The 22,355-nt window shown below is 47.7% G+C and overlaps 1 protein-coding gene across 2 annotated transcripts in view; it reads right to left on the bottom strand.

Moving 5' to 3' along the window:
* Positions 1–4,547: 4,547 nt before the first annotated feature.
* ZFP64 (ZFP64 zinc finger protein) overlaps positions 4,548–22,355 on the bottom strand; it is an 87,743-nt gene continuing 69,935 nt past the window's right edge. For both annotated transcript variants that reach the window (XM_032878955.1, XM_032878956.1), the window contains 4 exons: positions 18,020–18,169; positions 17,683–17,745; positions 8,383–8,634; positions 4,548–5,386 (listed from right to left, as the gene is read on the bottom strand). In XM_032878955.1, coding sequence (XP_032734846.1) covers positions 4,677–5,386; positions 8,383–8,634; positions 17,683–17,745; positions 18,020–18,169 — 1,175 coding nt within the window. In that variant the 3' untranslated portion in view covers positions 4,548–4,676. The remainder of the gene's footprint in view (positions 5,387–8,382; positions 8,635–17,682; positions 17,746–18,019; positions 18,170–22,355) is intronic.

The following is a 22,355-nucleotide window of genomic DNA, read 5'->3' as shown; positions in this document are numbered from 1 at the left end:
TCCCCACCCCAAATACTTGAGTGGAGAACGAGACCGCCCATGCCATGTGGGGACGTCTGCCTGGTACACACGGGTGTGAGCACCTGCACTAGCTCTATTAACTTTTTCTGAAGATTGATTCCCTTATTAGGACAAATGCAAACGCCATTCATCGGGAGTTCTGAATGGAATCATGCAGAGGAATGCGTGAACACCATGGTTCCCTGGGCTCGGTCCTCCGACACAGAGCCCTGCTGGCCAACCACGGTCACGACAGTTTCTGGACCAGCCACACAGGCCGGTGTCCTTCTCAGGCAGATTCTTTTTCTTCCTTCGCAGGACCAGCTACATAATCTGCACGGTCTGATGCCGAATGAAAACACAGGACTCTTTGTTTAAAAATTAAGAACCTTTGTTTAAAAAATTAAGATGGCAAGAGCAGAGCATGCAATTAAGTGGGGGGCCCTTTGTGACAGCACAGGTGGTGCTCCGGTCCCCGAGGACAGCTCCGCTCCTTCAACGGGAGCAGCTGTCCCCGTCTGCATGTTAAAATCACCTGCAGAACTCCAGAAAATACCATTCCCTTCTTGTCCCCCAAGGTAGATTCCATATACCTAAGAGCTTCCCAGGTGACCATGGCCACTGTTGAGCCCACCGGACTAGAGGGACAGAAAACCTTGGACAAATGCCATGGGCCAACATCCATCAAAAGCAGGCAAAGACAGCCCCAGCAAAGCCCTGATAACAGAGTTCGTGTGCAGAACACCCTGGGCGTTCGGGATCTGAGCCACGTGTTTCCCAGGAAAGTCCTCTCCAGTGTTTAGGAGGCTTGTATTGCTGCTCAGGGCAGAGAACACTCGTGACCCAGGGTCTCTTTCCAGGTTTGAACTTGGCACAGGCTACTCCAGAGGCACCATCTCCCAGCCCCCTTCACGAAAGCAAGGCTGGAGGCCCAGCCAGGTAACCAGGTGAGGCGAGTGAAAGTTTACGTACAGCTTCCTGGCAGTGTTAAGGGGAAGGGCCTTGGCCTTTTCCACCTGGTTGGAGCTTAAGGAGGTGCCACCTTGGGCCATGTGAGGAAGATCTAGAGCGGGGGAGAAGACAGAAGCCAGGTTCCCCAACATCAGAAGGTTGCAGTACTAGTTCTTGGTTATTTTCCAATCTGTCTCCCCCAAAATGAAACAAGAAACAGGCCAACAGGTAAGCCAGCCTTGGTTTTGCTTTATAGCGGCTGATTTGATCATTAAACCAAATGCCTGTAGTGGCACATTTAGAGGAGCAAACGGAGAATCCGAGTCTCTGGTTGGATGTCAGCCACAGAGCACTGCCAGAGGCTGGGGCTTCCCACTTCCTTCCTCCTCAACCCCATTAACTTCTGTCAAAAGGCTTCTTTGGGACTGTCCACACCACCCTGCTCAATTTATTACTTCAACAAAATTTTTCTCTGAGACCCAGCCTAGCAGCTACCCTGTCAGGGGCTGAAACCCAAGTCTGTTCTAGAAGTTTCTTTACCCTTTACATGTCCAGTTTCTGCTTCTGGACAAGAGGCAGGGATCATGGTGGGGTGCGTGAGACCGTTCCCGCAGGTGCCGAATAGAAAGTGGTTGCCCGAACCTCACTGATCAAGGTCCGTATTTTAATGCAATTTTAAGTGAAGGTAGGATCCAATTCTGCCCCTGAACACCTGGCCTCAGTTCCCAGGCCAACTTCTGATGCTACTTCGCAACAACAAAGTGACTGACCTGTTGGCCATAGTTTGCCAATTAAAGTATTTCTTGATTATGGAATTTTTGGTGCCCTAGGCAAAGACCTCCCCTCCCTTGCCCTAGTCCCAGCTCTGGATGGCGCTGGGAGGAAGCAGTGAACACAGGTAAAGTTCTTAGCATAATGTCTGGCTTAGAGTAGGGACTCATGTTGCCACGGCAACAGAAAAAGTTTCATCTTCCAGAAAGAAACTAAATGCAAGGACAAAAAACTCATGCTCTGTAGTGCCTAAAAGGCAGCAAGAAACTCTAAGCAGAAAAGAACATAAGGTCATCTTGATTTCTGGACTCTTCTCTGGGATTTTATAGCCGGAGAATAACGAATAAAGGGTCAGAAGAACCCCGTTTTCCCCAATGCCTAACCTTGAACTCATCTGTTGCATGAAGTAGCCCCCACCCCGAAGGGACCAGGACATTTAGCATTCTCAGTATCTCTTTCCCATGTTTTTAGCCCATGATCATTTACCCTGTTGCTTGTACCCAATAGTCCAGCTCAGGGGTCCGCAAACTAGGCCTTTCAAATCACGGCCTTTTTCGTAAATAAAGTTTTATCAGCACACGGCTATGCCCATTCGCTTACCTATCATTCCCGGCTACTTTAGTTACAGTGGTAGAGGTGAGTAATTGTGCTACAACAGTAGAGATGAACAGAGTTGAATCATTTCATCAGAAACAAAGGCCAGCAAAGCCCAGAATATTTACTATCTGGTCCAGGTGAAGTAAAACTGCACACATACTGTGTCCCCTTTCAGACCCACACTGACCTTGCAAACGGAGGCAAAGAAACTTGGCCTTTCTGGTCTGCACTAGGTCAGCAGCTCCTTAGCCATCCCTGCTGTTTCCCCACAGTTCTGTCATTATCTGTATATTTAGAGTCTCATCCTAGAAAGGTTTACTCTTCCACTACCTCAATTGTTTTATAAAGTTTTATTGGGACAGGTAGGTTCATTGTTTCTCTTATAGCCTATGGCTGTTTTTGAGCTAAAGCCAGAGTTTCTCACAAGAGAGACGTTATGGCCCTACAATGCCTCCAATATTTACAATGTGGTCTGGAACTCTTTGCAGACCTTTGCTCTATTGGGAATCCAAATTTGCTGGGTGATACACAGGGCGGACCGGACACCCATGAAGTCCATACAGTTGGAGGGGAAAAAAAAAAAAAACCCTTCTAAAAAGGCCTTTCCTGTTTATCTGAAGAGCTGTGATAGGAAAAGTTCGAGGAACGTTTATATGATTTCAATCTGTGGGTTCCCACTTGAAAGGTCAACAGCCCACTTGCTACTAGAACAGAAGCACAGATAAGACTCATGACAAACAGAGGTGACAACAGAATCTGTATAATACATGAGCAGTCACCAGACACTCTCCCGGACCTTAGAAAACAGTTCCAGGGGTGCCGGGGTGGCTCAGTGGGTTAAAAAGCCTCTGCCTTAGGTTCAGGTCATGATCCCAGCGTCCTGGGATCGAGCCCCACATTGGGCTCTCTGCTCAGCAGGGAGTCTGCTTCCTCCTCTCTGCCAGCCTCTCTGCCTACTTGTGATCTCTGTCAAATAAATAAAGTCTTAAAAAAAAAAAAAAAAAAGGAAAGGAAACAGTTCCAAAGCAAAGATTAATTCTATCATGGGTCTCGGACATCACTTTCTCTTTACAACGAGATCTGACAGTATATCAATCATTCACCTGCTGCCACCCTTCAATCAGGTATGTTTAAACAGAATTCATAATGAAATAAGCTACACACCTTCCATAAGTGAACTATGTATTCCCTTGTGTACAATCTATAAAAGTTCTCCCGTCCTTTTCCTCCTAGTCTACCAAAAACAATGGATCTATTTAATCGGTTTTAAAATCATAGATGTTTAATGTGATGAGGGCATGTAAGAATTTCTATTAAAGGCTGTACTTGAAGAAAAGATGCTGAACAACGAAACAACCGTGGGTAAGTTACATACCCACTGGCACTCCAGAGCCTCCTAAGTTTTGGCCAAAGTAAAACGTCCATCTATAAGTGTGGATTTTCATTTGCTGGTTCGGCGAACACCAAATGCTGATTGGGATGAAAGACCCTCAGCTCCACCTGTCTCCTGCATCACAGGTCCCAGAACCAAGCCCGGGGCCCACGGGTGCCCCAGGTCTTTTCTATATAAGCGCGGAAACGCAGCTTCGCAAGGCACACGTGTGGGCTCAGCTACTGTTCGCTTGATCTTTGGCGCCACCTTCAGGTCAAACTGCATTTCTCGTCTCCGCAGCACTCAGACCGGGAGAATCCCGCGAGCGTCTAGAACGCGTTCCCGAATCGGATGGGCATGAAGAACACCCACCCTAATGGAAGGAAGCAAAGAAAAATGAAGCATTCCCCTTACCTCATTCTACAGCGCAGTCTGCCTTTTTATTATAAGACAATGATAAAAGGAACCACACGAACGCGTAAGGCAAACACTCGTCACCACCACCCAGGTTAAGAAATAGAACTTTCCCAGAGGCCCCCAGGTCCTCCATGGAGCATATCCCCGCGGCCATCCTAACCTTCCCCACTATACACATCAGTTTAGTCCCCCATGTGGTCTAAATAGTTTCGTAATTCCATCGCAGGTGGGTCAGTTTTAGGATCGGCCTCCATCACGAAACTATCCCCTATGGGACGGAGCGGTGCGCGACGGTCCTCCCCACCCCACCTCGGGACCACTGGGTCAACCCAGGGAGCCGACGTTTGGAGGGGAGACAGCAAAGGGGAGGGGTGCCTCCGCCGTGCTGCTTTGGCGTCCGCTCTCAGGCTGGTGACCACAGCCCATGGCCTCCAGGCCAACTTTATAAAGTTGGAGCATTCTGTCCCCAGAGCTGGGGACACGAGTCTGGCTCAATGGCCTCCACTCGGAGGGCTGCACTGCAGCGTCTGTCCAGCGTCCGGCCAGCCGACCAGCCTCTCTGGCTGAACTAGAGGCACTGGCCAGGCTCCAGGGACGTGTCCAGCTGCCCCGCAGAGACCAGGGTGCCCAGCTGCCCCGAGGCACTGCTTTCGGGAGGGAACGTGACCAAGTCCGAGTTCTTGTTCTCGCTCTGCTCATTGTGCTGCTTCTTATGGCATCTCAGAGAGTCGTCCCTGACGAAGGAGGCACCACAGGTCTCGCAGCGGAAGGCCCGCTGGGTCACTATTTTGGCCAAGTGCTGGGAGCTGCTCCCTCGGGGCCCTTCCTTGCCCTGCGGGGCCTGGTTCTCCGTTTTGGTCTCGTCCCTGTGCACCTTGTCAATGTGCTTGGCCAGGCTGCTGGGCCGCTTGGTGTCGAAGCTGCAGAAATCGCACTTGAAGGGGCGGTCCTTGCAGTGCACGCGGCTGTGCACGCGCAGGGCCGCGGCGCTGGAGCACGAGTAGCTGCACTCGGGGCACTTCTCGGGGTGGTCGGCCTGGTGCAGCCGGCTGTGCTCCAGGAGGTCGGCCCGGTCCCGACCCTGGAAGGAGCAGTGCAGGCACTTGAACGTGTGCTTGATGCGGACGTGAGACTTGAGGTTCGCCTTCATGGTGCAGCGGACGTCACAGAACTCGCACTTGAAAGGCTTCTCCCCCGAGTGCACGATCATGTGCCTTTTCAAGTCCGAGCTGATTTTGAACTTGGCGCTACAGAGCCAGCACTGGAAGGGGGTGTCCCCTGACAACGGAAGGGGCGTTTCCATTAGAGCAGACAAGCAAAAGAAGTCCCCTCCCCCCTCCAAACATGCAACAGAACACCAGGTGCAGAGAGAGTTGGGTCTTTGGACTCCAGCGACGGGTAACTCCCTGACACCACCACTTACCATGTATGTTAACTTCTTTTATGCTCACATCAATCTTATGAGTGGGTCCTATGACCCCCCCCCCCCCCCACCGAACAGATGGGAAAATGGAGGCCTCAAGGTCAAATAGGAGGGATCTGAACTCAGGCACCAGGGCATCCTGGCCTCTTCATGAGGCCACTTTACTTTCGAATCTAGCTCTCATTTAATCTAATACCCCAAAACTGGACATGGAAGAGGTACGGTTTTGTTACAACTGTTGCAAATCAAACCATGACGTATTGCCGACTCCAGTGTTTATGCTCTATTACGTCAACTGATTGGCTTGTATTCCTGAAGTCTCATAGTTACACAAGACTGAATTTTATATACAAAATACAGGAATATGGCAGCAGGGGATCAATTCCTGAAAATCCACAGCCTCCTCTGTACTCTGGAGCACTGTTAAGGACTTTTATTGCTTTTGGAGGTTGCTACTCTAATGACTGTCATCACTTGAACATAAGCAAAGATCATGTCTTTTACCCTACACGTCCACGCTTCCCTCCAGCCTCTCCCCACTGTTGGGTGTGTATTATACTCCTCTGGCATGAACCTTCTACGTTGGGTAAGAGCCTCCTAACTTTTAGTCCATCAGACTGAGAAGTTTCTTGAGGATTCCCTTGTCTTCACCACACTACCTCTTCCTACTTGTCGTGATTTTGACATTTAAGTTCAAGAGCATTTGCATTCTGGCCAGTGAATTCCCATGCTTTAACGAGTTGTTTTCAGTGTTAGAATCAAACTCTAATTTAGGACTGGGTATATAGTTCATTCACTGGAGCCAAATACTTCACCAGAATTCTGCACACCTTAGAGGGTCACAGTCATCCCTGGGCCATTTGACAATGGTGTCAGCATCAAGGTCACATTAATTCTCTTTTCTTACATGCTCATTTTGGGTCACAGGTTAGCTTAATTCCTGATGGGACTATGCATTCAGGGAAAAAGAATCTTGCCATCATCTCAAAAGTCACCCAGTCTTTTAATTATGGAACACTGTAGATGAGATTTCTTGTGGATTTTGAGTTTTTAATTTACTGAATTTTCTTTTAAACATAGGAATCATCCTGATACTTTCCTTTACTGCAACCTCTGTTAGCAATATTCAAATATATATCGGATAGGCCACATTTTGTTTTCTCCCTGGAGAAGAGTTTATCTTCCAGTAACTGCCACTAGCATGACACCTAGAAGTTTGATTTCTTTTTTTTTCTTTTTTTTCTTTTTTGGTCTACTTTCTACTCATACACTTCAGGATACTGGTATACCTCAGTTTAGCTGGGTATAGAATTCTTCATCCAAAATCATTTCCCAGCTTTGAGGGCGCTATTCCACTACCCCCCTAGAAGCTAATACGATGGGAAAAGTTTTCTAGGTTTGACTCTGCCCATCCACTCCATCCGTCCTGCTTGGCATCTCATGAATCCTTTCCACTCTCATGGCTCCTTAGAATCAAGAAATTCTTTCTCCGTTGATTTTCTCACTTCTATTCCCCCCCCGCCCCCCCAGACCTGGCCAGTGACCAAACTTCCAGTTGCTTATTCTTAGTTATCCAAATCAGTTTTTTTCCCCCCCCTTTCTAGTCTCTGGGAAATTTCTTTGCCTTTGTAGCCAGCAACTCTAGTTTTAATTCATACTTCGTTCTCACTACCTTTTCACGGAGCTCTTCTTGGATGCAGCATTTCTGCTAGTGGGTAGATACCAATTAGAACTGAAGAATTCTTGTCTATGACCCAAGGTATTCTGCTAACTCCAGGATTTGTTAGATTTGGGGCATCTTAGACCACTCGTCTCCTGCCAGTGATTCATAATCCATAGGTGACATTTAGATTTAGGAAGAACAGACCAGTTTAAGGACTAGGTAGAGGCGGCCACAGGTTTTACCTGCTACTGGGCAGTGTGGGCCACGTTGCCAACAGGCTTTCGCTTCTCCTCTGAACTCTGTGGCCTTGGCAGTCTATGTGCCAGTTCCGAGTCCAGAGCTCTCAGGGTAGTGAAACATTGGTTAAAGAGGCTGTGAGGGGGATGCCTGGGTGGCTCAGTTGGTTAAGCAGCTGCCTTCGGCTCAGGTCATGATCCCAGCGTCCTGGGATCGAGTCCCACATCGGGCTCCTTGCTCGGCAGGGAGCCTGCTTCTCCCTCTGCCTCTGTCTGCCTGTGCTCGCTCACTCTCTCTCCCTCTGTCTCTGACAAATAAATAAATAAAATCTTTAAAACAAAAAGAGGCTATGAGGCAGCCATAGGGTTGGGAGCCATTTGTCTGCTGGAAGAATTTTTTTTTATTTTTTTAAACTTAGTTTCAGATATCAGCATATCCCATCTGCTTGCCTTCTACAAATTCACTGAACAATCTCATTTTCTGAGCCTTCTTATGAGTCCCCAATCCCCACTTTTCTGTGCCTCGATGAACTGGTTGATTCTGTTGTTATTCAGTGAGGTCTTACAATGGGATAGAAAGCTTTTGGCAAAGTCTAATTTCTAACACCAGAAGTCTGTGATTTGTAGGTCGAGTCAACTAATTCTGCTATGTTTCAGAAGTCAGCCATGTGATCAGTTTACGCGAAATGACTGAAACACCTAGTTTAGACGTCAGACTTTTGAGAGACATCCCTTGCTTCCCTGTTGCGGCCTATGTTGTCGAGTTAGGAAGAAAACGAGCTGTCAGACTTTCAGGTTTTACAGAACATTGGCCGTCTGGGTGAAAAACCACAGAAATGCCAACTCCTTTACGTTTGACCACCAAGTCCTCTCGGTTGCTTGCATTTTAGCGAGATGGAGGTGAAGAAACTGGACAAGGAGTAAGGCACAGGTCTCCGGGCCACGGACCTACCTGTGTGGGACCGCAGGTGGACGGTGAGCTGGCTGGAGTTGCGGCTGGCGTAGGGGCAGAGCTGGCATTTGTAGGGCCGCTCGTCCGAGTGGATCCGCAGGTGCTTCTTGAGGCTGCTGCTGTCTACGGCGGCGTAGTCACACAGGTGACACTTGTGGGGCTTCACGCTGGTGTGGCAACGCATGTGCATGGTCAGGTTGTCTTTCCGGCTGAAGCACTTGTCACAGAACTCACACTTGTGGGGTTTGTCTCCTTCAAACACATAAGGAAGATTCAAGGTTTTAAGGGTTTCTCTGTTAAGGTGACTGCAAAGAGATTGGACCAAGAGAGTAGCTGGGGCCGAGGGGCCTGCCTCTTCCTTCTGTCCCAGTGCCCAGATAGGAAGATACTGGAGTACATAGTTCAGTGCATTGGGAAATGAGAAGGTGTGCTAGTCATGGACGGCTCACAAATTATAAAGAATCGTAAGGAACAGGTAAGATCAGGTTGAAGGCCAAAAATCATAGGCCAAACCCTGTTTGGGGAAATGAAGAGTCGTTACAGAAGTACTCAGGGTCAGATGCAGGGACCTCGGAACAGCTTTCATGGTTTGCACCGAATGGTCAGGTTGCCTCCTCCCTCAGTTGTACCAAACCATAGCAGCAATGGTGTTAGAAAACGAGGATGCTTATACCACAGAAACAGTGCAAAGCCCTCAAGTAGTTGGAGACACTCCAGAGAACAGAACCCCATGGCCAGAGCATTTCCTTCAGCATTCTGTCGCTCCCCTACAACCATTATAGACTCATCACTTACAAATAAAAAAGTCTACCAAATAACCAAATGCTTGGGGGAAAGCCAGAACCAGGAAGACACACCCAACTCAAGAAGTTGAAGATCTAAAAGCAAATACTTTTCATTTCCCTTTTTAAAAAGATTTTACTTATTTATTTGACAGAGAGAGACATAGTGACAGAGGGAACACAAGCAGGGGGAGTGGCAGAGGGAGAAGCAGGCTTCCCGCTGAGCAGGGAGCCTGATGTGGGTGTCGATCCCAGGATCCTGGGATTATGACTTAAGCCAAAGACAGATGCTTAACGACGGAGCCACCGAGGTGGCCCGGTTTTCATTTCCATAGTAATTCCGATTCTCCTGGGACTCTCAAGACTCCAAGTTGATGAGCGGAAAGGATGTCACAAAAAGGACTTTGAAGATGGAGCCCAAGAATCTCCCAGAAGGCTGCCCGAAAGGGAAAGTATAAGACATGGGAGCCAGCTCTAGACGGTCCAAGACAGAACAAACAGGTATTTCTCAACACGAACGACAGTCCCGAGTCTTCAGACGGCTTATCTGCAGACAGGGAGATGCAGTTTCAGAAGCCCACGAATGAGCTCTTACAATTTCAGAAAGAAATGCTCAGATCAGCATGTAATTCCTCAGACAATGGGAGCAGTGTCTGCAAAGTTCTACAGAAATTACTTAAATAGAGTCCGAAACTTGAATTAGCATTCAGTGGAAAGAGAAAAGAACGCCAGCTGATGACTCAGAGCTCCACACTTGAACTGTGCACATCAGAAAAAAGGAAGTGGATAAGATGTGGGATATAATCAAATGGAAACGATTGCCTCCAAACCACAAGAAAACCATACAGAAAGGCAACAGAACACAAGTAAAAGTCAAGCTATATATAAGTAAGAACAGATTTGGTTTCCCTGTTAAAAGCTTTAACATATTTTAAAAATCAGCGTAATGCTCCTAAGGTACATAAATATTTTAGGAAAATGCTAAAAGACAGGAGTATCGAGTACTGGACAAAGTAGAGAGCCACTAAAAAAATACATACTGAAAAGATAAAACCAAATAGATGTGACTCAAACTTATGAATCGGATATTGTTTCCCAGAAGGTTTTTCAAAAGTCAGGGCATATTTTAAAACAATTTTTAAAAAAGATTTTATTTATGTGACACAGAGAGAGAGAGATCCTAAGTAGGCAGAGAGGCAGGCAGAGAGAGAGTGGGGGGAAGCAGGCTCCCTGCTGAGCAGAGAGCCCGGGGCTCAATCCCAGGACCCTGAGATCATGACCTGAGCCGAAGGCAGAGGCTTAACCCTCCGTACCACCCAGGCGCCCCTTTAAAACAATTTTTTAGAATCAAAATCAGATTACAAACTCTCTAGAGATGGGCAGGGAAAACTGCATGTGTCAAAACCTATAGCCTAGCCCTGTTTTCAGAACGGTGTTGTAGACTTAAGTTCATTTTTAACAAAAGGCTGGAAGTGAACTATGCAATTCAATGAATTAGAAGAAATCAAGATACACGGCTGTTAATCCACATAAACAAAATAATGGTTAAGAAGGGAGGTTTGCTCAAGATACCAAAACTCTAGGGTCTTCGAGCACAGCATCACTGCCCTTTTGGCCAAGTAATCCTTTGCTGTAGGCTGTCCTGAGCAGCAGCACTCACCGCTTCCCACTGGACACCAGTAGCACCTCTATCCCTAGTTTTAAGAGTCAAAAAGATCTTCTGATTATTGATAAATGTCCCCAGGGCCGGGGGTGGGGCAGGCGGACGAGACTACCTGGTTGAGAACCATTCCAAGAGACCGTGGAAGAGAGAAAGCGGACCACATACCCAAACCATTATAGCCTAAGTAGAATTTCACCCTGATAAACGAGGACTTGATAAAGTGGGTAACGTTCTAGGAATATATCCAGTTACAAAGTGTGAACCAGCAGAAAACTGATCAACGACAATTCAGGTTGCTAGGTCAGAGGTAAACCCCCCCACGTATACTATGTACGTATGGCTGGAGTATTCACTGTTCCCTTTGCAGGAGAATTCTGCCTCCAATCCCAGTGACCACAGGCCTGGGCATGCGACCTGTTCTGCCCAATGAAACAGGACTGAAATGGAGGGATCATGCTCAGGCAAATCCTTTTAAGAGCCAGTGTCTGGTTCACCATGGTTCTCTTGCACAGCTGACGTGTAACATTCCAGATCAGGCCCCCCCCCCTTTTTTAAGCTTTTGAGAGCGCAAGGTGGTGGGCGGCGGGGGTGGGGAGGGTGCAGCACACGGTGTGCCCATGGGGAGTGGAGAAGGAGAGGGAGAAGCAGCAGTCTCCAGGGACCCAGACCATGATCCCAGAACCCTGAGATTATGACCCAAGCCAAAGGCAGACACTTAATAGACTGAGCCACTCAGGTGCTCCCCCCTACCCAAGATCAGGGGATTCTTAATTTAGGGCTTGAGGATAAGATGTAGGAGATCCAAGACCTCGTATGGGAAATGATTACTTTTATTTCTACTACCTCTAACTGGAATTTAGCATCTACCCATGATGTAATCAACAACCCGAGACTCTGGTCAGTACACGGGAGCCACGTTCACACCCACCAAGCACACTTGTAGTTCTGAAAGGTCCTTTATGTTCATCACTATGGCACAAGTAAGAGGATCTGGTAGCTGGTCTGCTAACACTAAACTCGTTTTTTTTTAAAGATTTTATTTATTTGACAGAGACACAGCGAGAGAGGGAACACAAGCAGGGAGAGTGCAAGAGGGAGAAGCAGGCCTCCCGCTGAGCGGAGAGCCCGATGCGGGCCTCGATCCCAGCATCCTGGGATCATGACCTGAGCTGAAGGCAGACGCTTATCGACTGAGCCATCCAGGTGCCCCAAACTTGGGGTTTTCTTAGTGTTCCTGCACATCCCTATCATTTGGGGGGCTGAGGAGGGTGGGCTCATTAAAATGAGTTTATTTCCCCAGATTTGGGATATAACTGACAGGACATTAAGGTATACAATGTGGTGATTTAATACAAGTATAAGCTGAAAACAGATTACCAACATAAGGTTCATTAACACCGCCCTCACCTCAGATAATCACCGTTTCTTTGTGGTCAGAACACTTAAGATCTACTCTTGTCAGGACAGACTTGAAAGTCGCTACCTGAACAGCTGGTGTGCCGTACATCAGCCTCCTAGAACTCATTCATATTCCAGCTGGACGTTGGTACCCTCTGACCAACATTCCCCATTTCTCAAGTTGAACTTTGAGAAACCGAGGAAAATGTAGTTCGTGTCAGTGCGGCTGGGTTGGTCCAGAGATTTGGGGTTTCTAACAAGCTCCTAGGTGAGGCTGACATGTCTGGTCTTTACCACACTTAAGGTAGCTGGGGTTTATGTATTAAATGCCACACGTTTACCACTGATAGAACGTGTACTAAAATACAGTTTAAGGGGCTTTAATTTAAAAACATCCCAGAAAGGGCCCATAGGGTTCACAAAATTGCCAGGAGTCCACCGCAGGAAAAAACGGTCAAGATGGCCTTTATCTGGCAGGTTCCAGAGAGAGGCTGCTCCACCGGCTGGGTCCCGGACAGAAGACAGCACAAGCCACAGAGTGGTGACGGACTCTGGAGTACACTAGGAGGGACTGAGTGGTCTTCATTTATCCCGGAGATGGACACGGTCCTCACAGCCTAATAATCTACACTCTTTCCATCTGCTGAAAAAGTCAGAAGCAGAGAGCAGTGTGGGCACACTCTAAGTCTGCCTGGAACAGTGATTCACGTTCAAGTAATGGTCTATGGCACAGCGGAAGAAAGGCCCCCACTCGTGCATGACCAATGAATCCGGATTCCCGTGCTAAATGAGGACATAGGATAAAAGACAGCAATAGTTTGAGTCCATCTCCTTTACTAAGCTAGATACATGCATGAGCATCTTAACACATTTATAATTCAACTCTCGGTTAAAAATTTTCATCCAGGATAAACTGGCATTTGGGGTAGAGAGAGAGGAAATGCAATTTTAGAATAAAGGTAATGAACCTCCTTTCTAAAAATCAAGGCCCGGTTTTCCAGGAGGTCTCAGCTTTCTAACTTCGTTTCCCCCAGATAAGCCCGCAGTAAGCCCTCACTCTGGGCACACAGGCCGCATGCCCTCCCTCACATATAGCCTGTCAAACTCCACCTCCACAGTTCTCAAAGTGCAGTTTTTGAGTGCCTGGGGGTACCCCAGTCTCCTCTGGTCGAGTCTGCAGTCAGAAGATCTTCATCCTCTTACAAAGATGGGGATTTTCCTTCTCCATTTTGACCTCCATTCTGCTGTGGGAACTCTTGGGCAGAACCACACGTGCCTGAGCATGCACCACTAGCCGTTCCCCCTCCCCACCCCACCAAGAGGCAGTGGCACGGAGTTTCCTCCTGGCCACACCCTCCCAGGGAACCCAAAGCCAGTTTCACAGAGGAACAGCCTTCCCGGCAGCAAAACCTAGGACTTCTATTAAATTTCTCCCTCCTGAAGTTTTATTTTAAACACGGGGTCATGAAATGGGAAGTATGCAGACCAAAGCACACGGTCGTGTGAACAGGCCCTGGTGAGTTTTTCAAATTTGGGATTTGGTGAATATCTCCTTCAGAATGAGCTACGTGAGCCTGTCATTTCAGGGAAGACTGCCTACAGTGCTACAGCAGTAGTATCTCAGCTCTAAAAAAGTTAGGATTTCCGAACCTCTATCCCCTACCCTGTGTGTGCAGCTTTCTTTTAGATTTTTCTGATGAGATTGGGAATATTAACAAGTGATTTTTTTTTTCCTATTGTAAAATGGATCAACATTAGGAAGGATTATGTACATTGCTAAGCCAGTATTTTCCAAGTGGCCAATGTAGGACAAGTTAAAAAAAAAAAAAAATCAAGCATGAGTAAGAACCATTCAAAAAGTAAACAGAACAATGGATTTTATCAATTTGAAAAGTTTGTGGATATGGCTCCAGATTCTATACAGCAACGGAGCCTTAAGAAACTACCCTGGGGGCACCTGGGTGGCTCAGTCCTCATCTGACTTTTGGTTTCCGCTCAGGTGGTTTTCTCTCGGGTCGTGGGCTTGAGTCCCGTGTCCAGCCCTGCACTCAGTGGGGAGTCTGCTCAAAGATTCTCTCTCCCTCTGCCCCTCCCCCCACTTGCACGCTCCTTCTCTAAAATAAATCTTTAAAAAGTTAAAGGAACTTCCCTCTGTTGTGTTTTGGTAGGATATTAAAAATTATAGAAAAGGCTATCCAAAATATTCCATTCCAAACACACGCGAGGCAACAGATGATCTTCAGATACTCAAAATACGGCAACGGACTGTATGCAGGTGGGAGAACCCAGTTGACTTCAAGAGATCTGCAAAGGTCTAGATAATACCACTGGTCACATTTTTAGGGGAAAGTAGTTACTTCTCATGAAGTACTGCTGTAAGGAGCTTATTTTTTTTTTTAATTTTTAATTTTAAGTAATCTCTCCACCCAACGTGGGGTTCAAACTCACAATCGTGAGATTAAGAGTTGCCAGCCTTACCGCTTGAGACAGCTGGCCACCTTGGCTTACTGTTATTTGTAAATGCATACATATTTTCAAGTTCGGTTTTAATTTTTGGCTCAGTAACACAAACACAAACATCAAACACAAACTTGGGGTGGGGGAGATCTCAATTTTTGGATGTAAAAGGATCACAGCAGTGTTTTGAGAACCACTGTGGTATCGATCTGGCAAAAGTCCAGCCTAAGCCTCAAAAGATGACCCCGCACATAGCACCCTCCCTGCCTCTCGCAGCTCGGTCCGGGATGCCCTCCGGCCCAAGTGTCCGTGCTTTTTCTTGTAAGCAAAACCTTCACTCTAGAAGCTGGGCATGTGGCCAGAGTCAAGACTTTTCTCCCAGCCTCCATTTCCACAGCTTGGAATGGTCATGTGACTACATTCCAGGCCAACAGGCATGAACCCAAGTGACGGGTAACTTCTCATACCTTAAATGGGGGGTAGGGGTGTCAGTAAGCCAGCTCAGACCATGCCAACACGGGCTACACATCTGGGATGTTAAGTAACAACATAAGAGCCAGAGTCCCCAAAACCATGGGCTACCATACCCGACTGGGACTGTGGTTAAGACAGAAATATCTCGGCTTTAAACCACCATAGCTGGGTCTCATTATTAATCACAAGGGATCCTACTCCTGGGTCATGCCCTGAGGGAGAGATGCTTTAAGTCCCCTCTCCCCCCTTTTTCACCAGTTACAATATTCAGAGCTAGAGCATTTGCCTTGGACACAGTAAAACAGCCTAAGTAAGTGCTGGAGAAGCCATCTGTCTGTGCCCCCTTCTGTACCCAGGAATCTGACCCCACCAAGGACAGGGCCTTGCCTACTTTCTGTATCCCCATCATGTAGTATATTATTCCAATAAAATATTAATCCACCCCCTATCTCTCTAGGTCCACCACGGCACTGTTCACATTTGGGGATCTGGGAATTCTTTGAGGTAGGGCCTGACCTGAGCATCCTAGGGATTTGGAGGCACCTCCGGCCCCACCCACTAGGTGGCGGTAGCATTGCCCAGCTGAAGGGGGGACGGGACTGAGCCAGCCACTGGCTTTGAGGTTGCCTTAGCCAGGCACGATGGTGGGGTCTCCTTTGTTCAGATGGCTTCTGCTGACCTCCTCCCGGCAGCCTGGTCTTTCAAGGAGACGATCAACATTCCCTTCACTATAAGGCCCTTTATGACCTACCCTTTCCTGGCAAAAAGGACCCTTCATTCTCTCATTTGCACAGCATGACTCCCAATTCTAGTGGAGACTACTAATTGCCCAGAAAGTGGTCCTCCCATTGGAGCTCCGGAGTTTAGTGGTTTCTGGAAACCACTTCCCAGCACCCCCTCGATGCCCGAGGTGGGTACAATACCAGTAGGGATGCTGCTGGGGGCGAGGCAGGGCATGGCCTAAGGAGGGGCCCCCTTCCCCACTTCTGCTTTCCACTAGTTAACAGAGCAGTTGCCTCGTACCTGGAGATGAAGCTAGTTTAAGGGCGATAGCCATTCTGCCAGCTCTGGAGTACTCCTTAAGTTGTACTCAAGAGAAACTCGGTTATGTTTAAGCCGCCTGGTTTGGTTTCTGTAAGAGCCAGCAGATCGATTTTTTTTTTTTTTTTTTTTTTTTAAAGATTTTATTTGACAGAGCACAGCAGGAGGAGCTGCAGGGAGACGGGGAAGCAGACTCCGGCTGAGCAGAGAGCCCGACCTGGGACTCGATCCCAGGATTCTGGGATCATGACCTGAGCTGAAGGCAGATACTTAAACTGAGCCACCCAGGCACCCCTAAAAAATTTTTTATAAAGATTTTACTTTAGAGGGAAAGACTGTACACATGCAAGCACACATGAGTGGCAGGAAGGGCAGAGGGAGAAGCGACTCCCTGCTGAGCACAGGGCTCCATGCTGGGCTGGATCCCAGGACCCCGAGATCACCACCTGATCACCACCAGATGCTTAACCAACTGAGCTACCCAGGCGCCCCTTGATTTTTTATATTTTTTTAGTTCTCTCTATACCCAATGTAGGGCCTGAACTCACAACCCGGAGAGCAAGAGGTGCATGCTCTCCTGACAGAGCCAGTCAGGCGCCCCAGAGACCACAATCTTAACTTCCACAGACTCGTACAGGGTCTACACTTGAGACCAATAGGTAGGCAAGGTTTTTGTAAAGAGCCAGATAGTAAACGCCTTCAGCTTTGTCCATCGCAGTTTTTTCTGGCAACGATCACGCCACGGTAGGGGCCAAAACAGCCACAGACGACAAATGAGCTCCACAGGCTGGATTTGGCTCACAGGCTATAGTGTGCAGACCCTGATTATACATCATGGAAATTCCTTTGCTACAGCAGATCTTATTTCTCTTATTCTCAATAGCTGGCTGCTCAAGGAATAGTTAAAAAGCAACCTTAGTACTTTTTTTTTTTTTTTTAAAGATTCGTGAGAGACAGAGCAAGCGCACACTAATTGGTAGGGGGCAAAGGGAGAGGGAGAAGTGGACTCCCCAGTGAGCAGGGAGCCCAACTCAGGGCTCGATCCCAGGACCCTGGGATCATGATCTGGGCCAAGGCAGACGCTTAACCCACGGAGCCACCCAGACGCACAGGACCTTATCTGAGGATTACTAGGGCCACAACGCCTCTTTGTAGCCTGTCCTCACCAACCTCCCCAACTAGCGCACACCTTCCACGCCTTTGCACCTGCTGCTCCCCCTGCTGGAATGTTCCTGGTCTTGTCTGGTTACTTAGCCACCGTTTGCAGTTCAAGGCAAGAATCTTCTTCAGAAGGCCTTTCAGAACAGCCATGATCCCATCCCCACGACTGATTCTCCCCGGACGCACCCCCTAGCTTCGGACTTTTGAGGCCGCAGCCCACCCCGCAGACCATTTCCGCCCCGCGCAGCGCCGGAGGCCAGCACGCTCCAACTCCTAGCCACTTCCTTCAACATTCAAGTTTCCAACAAAGGAATGGATACCTACCCGTGTGGATTCTCAGATGGCGGTCCAAATCTTTCATGCCGTGGACAGTTTTGAAGTGGCAACCTAGAAGAAAAAAAAATCCAGGTTTTCTCAAAATAGAGCCTCAAAAAGGAAGCGCCCATAAACCTGAAGACCTGGGAAGTCCCCGGGAGCTCAGACTGCCACAGGACGCTTAGGATGCATTTGCGCATGCGCGGTGAGTGTGTGTGTGTGTGTGTGTGTGTGTGTGTGTGTTGGGGGGGTGGTGCGGGCGCCAGGACTCTGCAGGTGAGCGGGTCAGAGCCCGCCCGCCAGCACCTGCCTGGGGAGAGTCCGCGAGTCCGAGTTCATGTTTCACCTGGATAGCAACAGTTGAAGGTCCTTTCTCCGAGTGTCACCGTTTGTTCCTTGGACTCTGAGGGAAGCGCCAAGGCAGGGGCTTTCTGGGCATCACTGCTGTCTGTGGAGGGACACGTTGGTTTGGGAACGTTATCTTCTAATTCTGAAGCTGAAATGGACACAAAAAAAAATTTCTCAGAAACAACCACCATAGTAAATCTTACAGTAGAAGCAGGACTGTTTTCCCTCCATCACCTCCCCCCAAAAAAAAAAAAAAAAAAAAAAAAACACCCCCCCCCCAATTCATTAAAAATAGAAAGCCACGTATGCTCTGGCCTTAAGAAGTCCTTTCTTGAACTACCAACTTCCAGAAAATACAGGGAACCAGGGACCTGGAAACAGGACAGACCCAACTGGCAAGACCCAGGCTGCAAAACTTTGCAACAGTGGCTTCTGAGGTGACCTAGCAAAAGCTTAGTTTGTAAAAGATTTTCCAATCCATCAGTAGCTGCTATTTTTATAAAATATAACACAAATTACAAATGAAATAAGACAAAACAAACAACATTATAGAGATGACAGAAGGTTGGTCCTGCAAGGTTAAGCTATTTTTCAAAGTTTACTTGATTTCTCAATTTGTTTTGTCTCCATTCAGTAGGTCACAGACCACACTTCAAGCACCACTGGTCTCCTGGACAAAATGCCACTGTTTCAGCAAATCACTTAAAAGATGGAGGGGGAGGGACACCTGAGTGGTTCAATGGGTTAAGCCACTGCCTTCAGCTCAGGTCATGATCCTAGGGTCCTGGGATCGAGTCCCACATTGGGGTCCTTGCTCAGTGGGGAGCCTGCTTCTCTCTCTGCCTCTCCCTGCCACTCTGCCTGCTTGTGGGTGTGGACAAACAAATCTTTAAAAAAAAAAAAAAAAAAAAAAAAAAAAAAAAAAAAAAAAAAAAAAGATGCAGGGGGGTTGAAAACCAGACTCAAAGACTTGAGAGGATGACTTGTAGTATCCAGAGGTCACTTGGATCCTGATTTAAACATAAGATTTAAGAGCCACTGAAGACCACAACAAGCATGAACACTAAAGTGGTTTTTTTTGGGGGGTGTGTGTGAAGATGAAGCTTCGAATAATCCAGGGCAGGGAAGAGCTGGACAGAAGAAACAAGCCTGCCCACGTGTGATTAATTGTTGAAGCCCAGCCCCAGGTACATGGGAGTTCATGGCATCATGTTCTGTTACTATGGTAGAATCATTAGAATTGATGTTTTTGTGGGCCAAAATGGTCAGATAGTTTCATGTGGTTCAATCTAACGTGGAGGTTTAAAAATTTCTGTAATAAAACCCAAGCGTTCCTGAAAGATTACAAAGTGATTTCTCTCCAAACAGATTTAAATCCAAGGAATAAAAAGTTGTTGTCGATGTCTAAAGTCTTAAAAAAAAGATACTGACTAGTATATAAATTATAAATTAGAGGCCAAAGACTGGGATGGTTTTCGCTCCAGGTAGGGAAGGTGGATTCCGTTTACAGGGAGAGGTTTTGTCCAGGTAAACCTCTTATTACGAGAAGCTAGTGAACACACTGGCGTGGGCTTTAGCTCTTAGGCACAGGCCTCACTTAGCTACTTGCTAACTGAAACAACCTTTCTGAGCCTCAGTTTACGTGGCAGAGCAGGGTTAGAATGATGTAAATTCTCAGTACGTCAGCCTGTGCCTTGTAAACACTATGTAGGAATATAGGATTGCAGAGTTCCCATCTGAATAGTGGTGGTGCTCAAAGCCCCTTAACAGGGTTTGAACAAGTGACCTAACCCTGGGGCTCTCAAAGGGTCATTTTGCCCCCAGGGGACATTTGGGAATGCTTGGGGACATTTTTGATTGTCCTATGTGCACACACATAAGTGACCGTAGCATCTAGAGGGTAAAGGCCAGAGATGTTGCTAAACATCCTAAGATGTCCAGGAGAGCCCCTATACCTGTATCCAAGTCACTTGGATTGTGGGTTTTAGATGCAGCTTTCCAGTGCTCACCCCCGGATAACTTGGGGTGGGGGTGGTTAAGGGTAGATCCCAGGAACCTGCACTTTTGAGGCCCCTTGATTCCATCATATACTCTAAACCCTTGCAATTTGAAGGGTGGTCCCTAGAGCTCTAACATCAGCATAACATGGAAACTTGTTAGAAATGCAGAACCTCAGGTCCCAGCCAATAGAATGTCTGCGCTGGAACAAGATCCCCAGGTGATTCCTAGGCCAATGCCAAGGCAATGCATCTCCAACAGGTGCATCAGGATTACCTGGCGGGCTTGTGAAGGTTCAGGTGGCTTGGGCTCCACCTTTAGAGTTCCCGATTCAATGGATCTGGAGTAGAGCTGGAATTTTTCGTTTCTAACAAGTTCCCACTGATGCTGATCTGGCAGCCACACTTTTGAAACCTTCGGCTCTGAGAAGGGAAACTGGCTCAGATATGAAGGTTACAGGGCTAGAAGTTTTCAGCTGATCAGAACCCACACTGGAGCCCATCACTGTGCCCCTCAGAGGAAAACCCCAAACCTTGCACTACACTTAGCAATTTGTATTAAAGAAAACCATCAAACTCTTAAGGATTTTTGATCCCAGAGAAACCAAGGAGGATTGAAAAGTGAAATCTTAGTGAGGTTGTAAGGCCATGGAGAAGTTACTTAACTTCCCTGTTCCTCAATTTCCACATCTAAATTGTAGATCATGGCCCTTATCCCCTAGGTTTAGGTGAAGGTTAAGTCCTTTAGTACATGTAAGAGGACCTGGTACATAACACTATATGAACGTTTTGTTCATTGATGTGTTATCACGAGCCACCGGGTTCTGCAAGGGAGGGAAATGCACTGTGCCATAAAAAGTTGGAACCAGGCAGAAGAGACTGATGGGTTAAAGTGATTAAAACAAACAAAAAAAAACCAAAACAAAACTATCCAGGGGCTCCTGGCACAGTTGGTTAAGCATCTGCCTTCAGCTCATGATCTCAGGATCCTAGGATCTAGCCCCACGTCCTTGGGCTCTCTGCATAGCAGAGAGCCTGCTTCTCCTTCTCCCTCTGCTCGTGCTCTCGCTCTCAAAAATAAAATTGTTTTAGGGCACCTGGGTGGCTCAGTTGGTTAGGCGACTGCCTTCGGCTCAGGTCATGATCCCGAAATCCCGGGGTCAAGTCCCGCATCAGGCCCCCAGCTCCGCGGGGAGTCTGCTTCTCCCTCTTTCTCCCCTCTCATTCTCTCTTTCTCTCTCTAAAATAAATAAATAAAATCTTAAAAAAAAATTGTCTTAAAAGATTTTATTTGACAAAGAGGCAGGCAGAGGCGGGGGGTGGGGGGTTGGGGGGGTAGCAGGCTCCCTGCTGAGCAGGGAGCCTGGCATGGGGCTGATCCCAGGACTCTGGGATCATGACCTGAGCCCAAGGCAGAGGCCTAATCCACTGAACCACCCAGGTGCCCTCAAAAATAAAATCCTAAAGAACAATCCAGTGCTAGAAAGGGTCACCCAGGTTGAACATGGAGGGCCATGAAGGGCCTCCCAAGGAGAGGACCTCCCGAGTCTCCCAAGGAGACTTCCTTACTTCTAAACACTCAGGAAACCAAGCTAGTCTGGAGGCCTACTCTTCTCTGAAAACAGGGCAGCTGGGGCAGAGACCCTTCTAGTCTGAAAGAGGGGGTGGGCCATATATAGAACCCAGTGTAGTACAGTGGGCATTTTAACCCTATGAACAACCACTGTACCTTTTATAAGGTTACCTCATTTTTTTTTTTTTTTAATACAAACTGATCATGACTGAAGTCTACCAGTTGACCTGCTCCATTTTATTTCTTCCAAAACCTGAGTTGCAAAGCCATCTGCAAATTAACAGCAGCCCACTCCTGCTAACCTTGGGGGTGGAGGGGAAGCCTAGACAAACTCAAAAGGAGGTGGGCCTTTGATCAGCGGGACAGACCTAAAATGCAGGAGGAAAACCCACATCAGATGGAGGGTTGCTTTTTCTCTCCAGGGATGGCTGGTGCTTAATTCTGATTGTGCCCTGCTCCCACAGGGGGCACCCTGAGTACCTCACAATGGAGAACACCCTAAGCCTTCTAAACCTGGAGGCGTCTTCACAGCCATGTAGACAAGAACAAAAGGAGCCCAGGGCACTGAGCAACAGCTAGGGGTCATTCAGGCTATTGTCTTTTATAATCGCGTCCCCCCACGAGTCAACACCCCCAATTACGTTCTCCAGTTCGTCTTCTGCAGAGAATCAGCAGGGACCCTGCCCCCGCCCCCATTTCAACCTGTGTCCATTATAGTCCTTGGGGACAAAGGCAGGTCTGGTCTTTTGGTTAATGGTAGTTCC

The sequence above is a fragment of the Lontra canadensis genome, unplaced genomic scaffold (assembly GCF_010015895.1).
Source record: "Lontra canadensis isolate GAN:19392208 unplaced genomic scaffold, GSC_riverotter_1.0 scaffold65, whole genome shotgun sequence".
In the NCBI taxonomy this organism is placed as follows: Eukaryota; Metazoa; Chordata; class Mammalia; order Carnivora; family Mustelidae; genus Lontra; species Lontra canadensis.
Note: the sequence above shows the minus strand (reverse complement) of the source record. Positions and strands in the feature narration are given on the sequence as shown.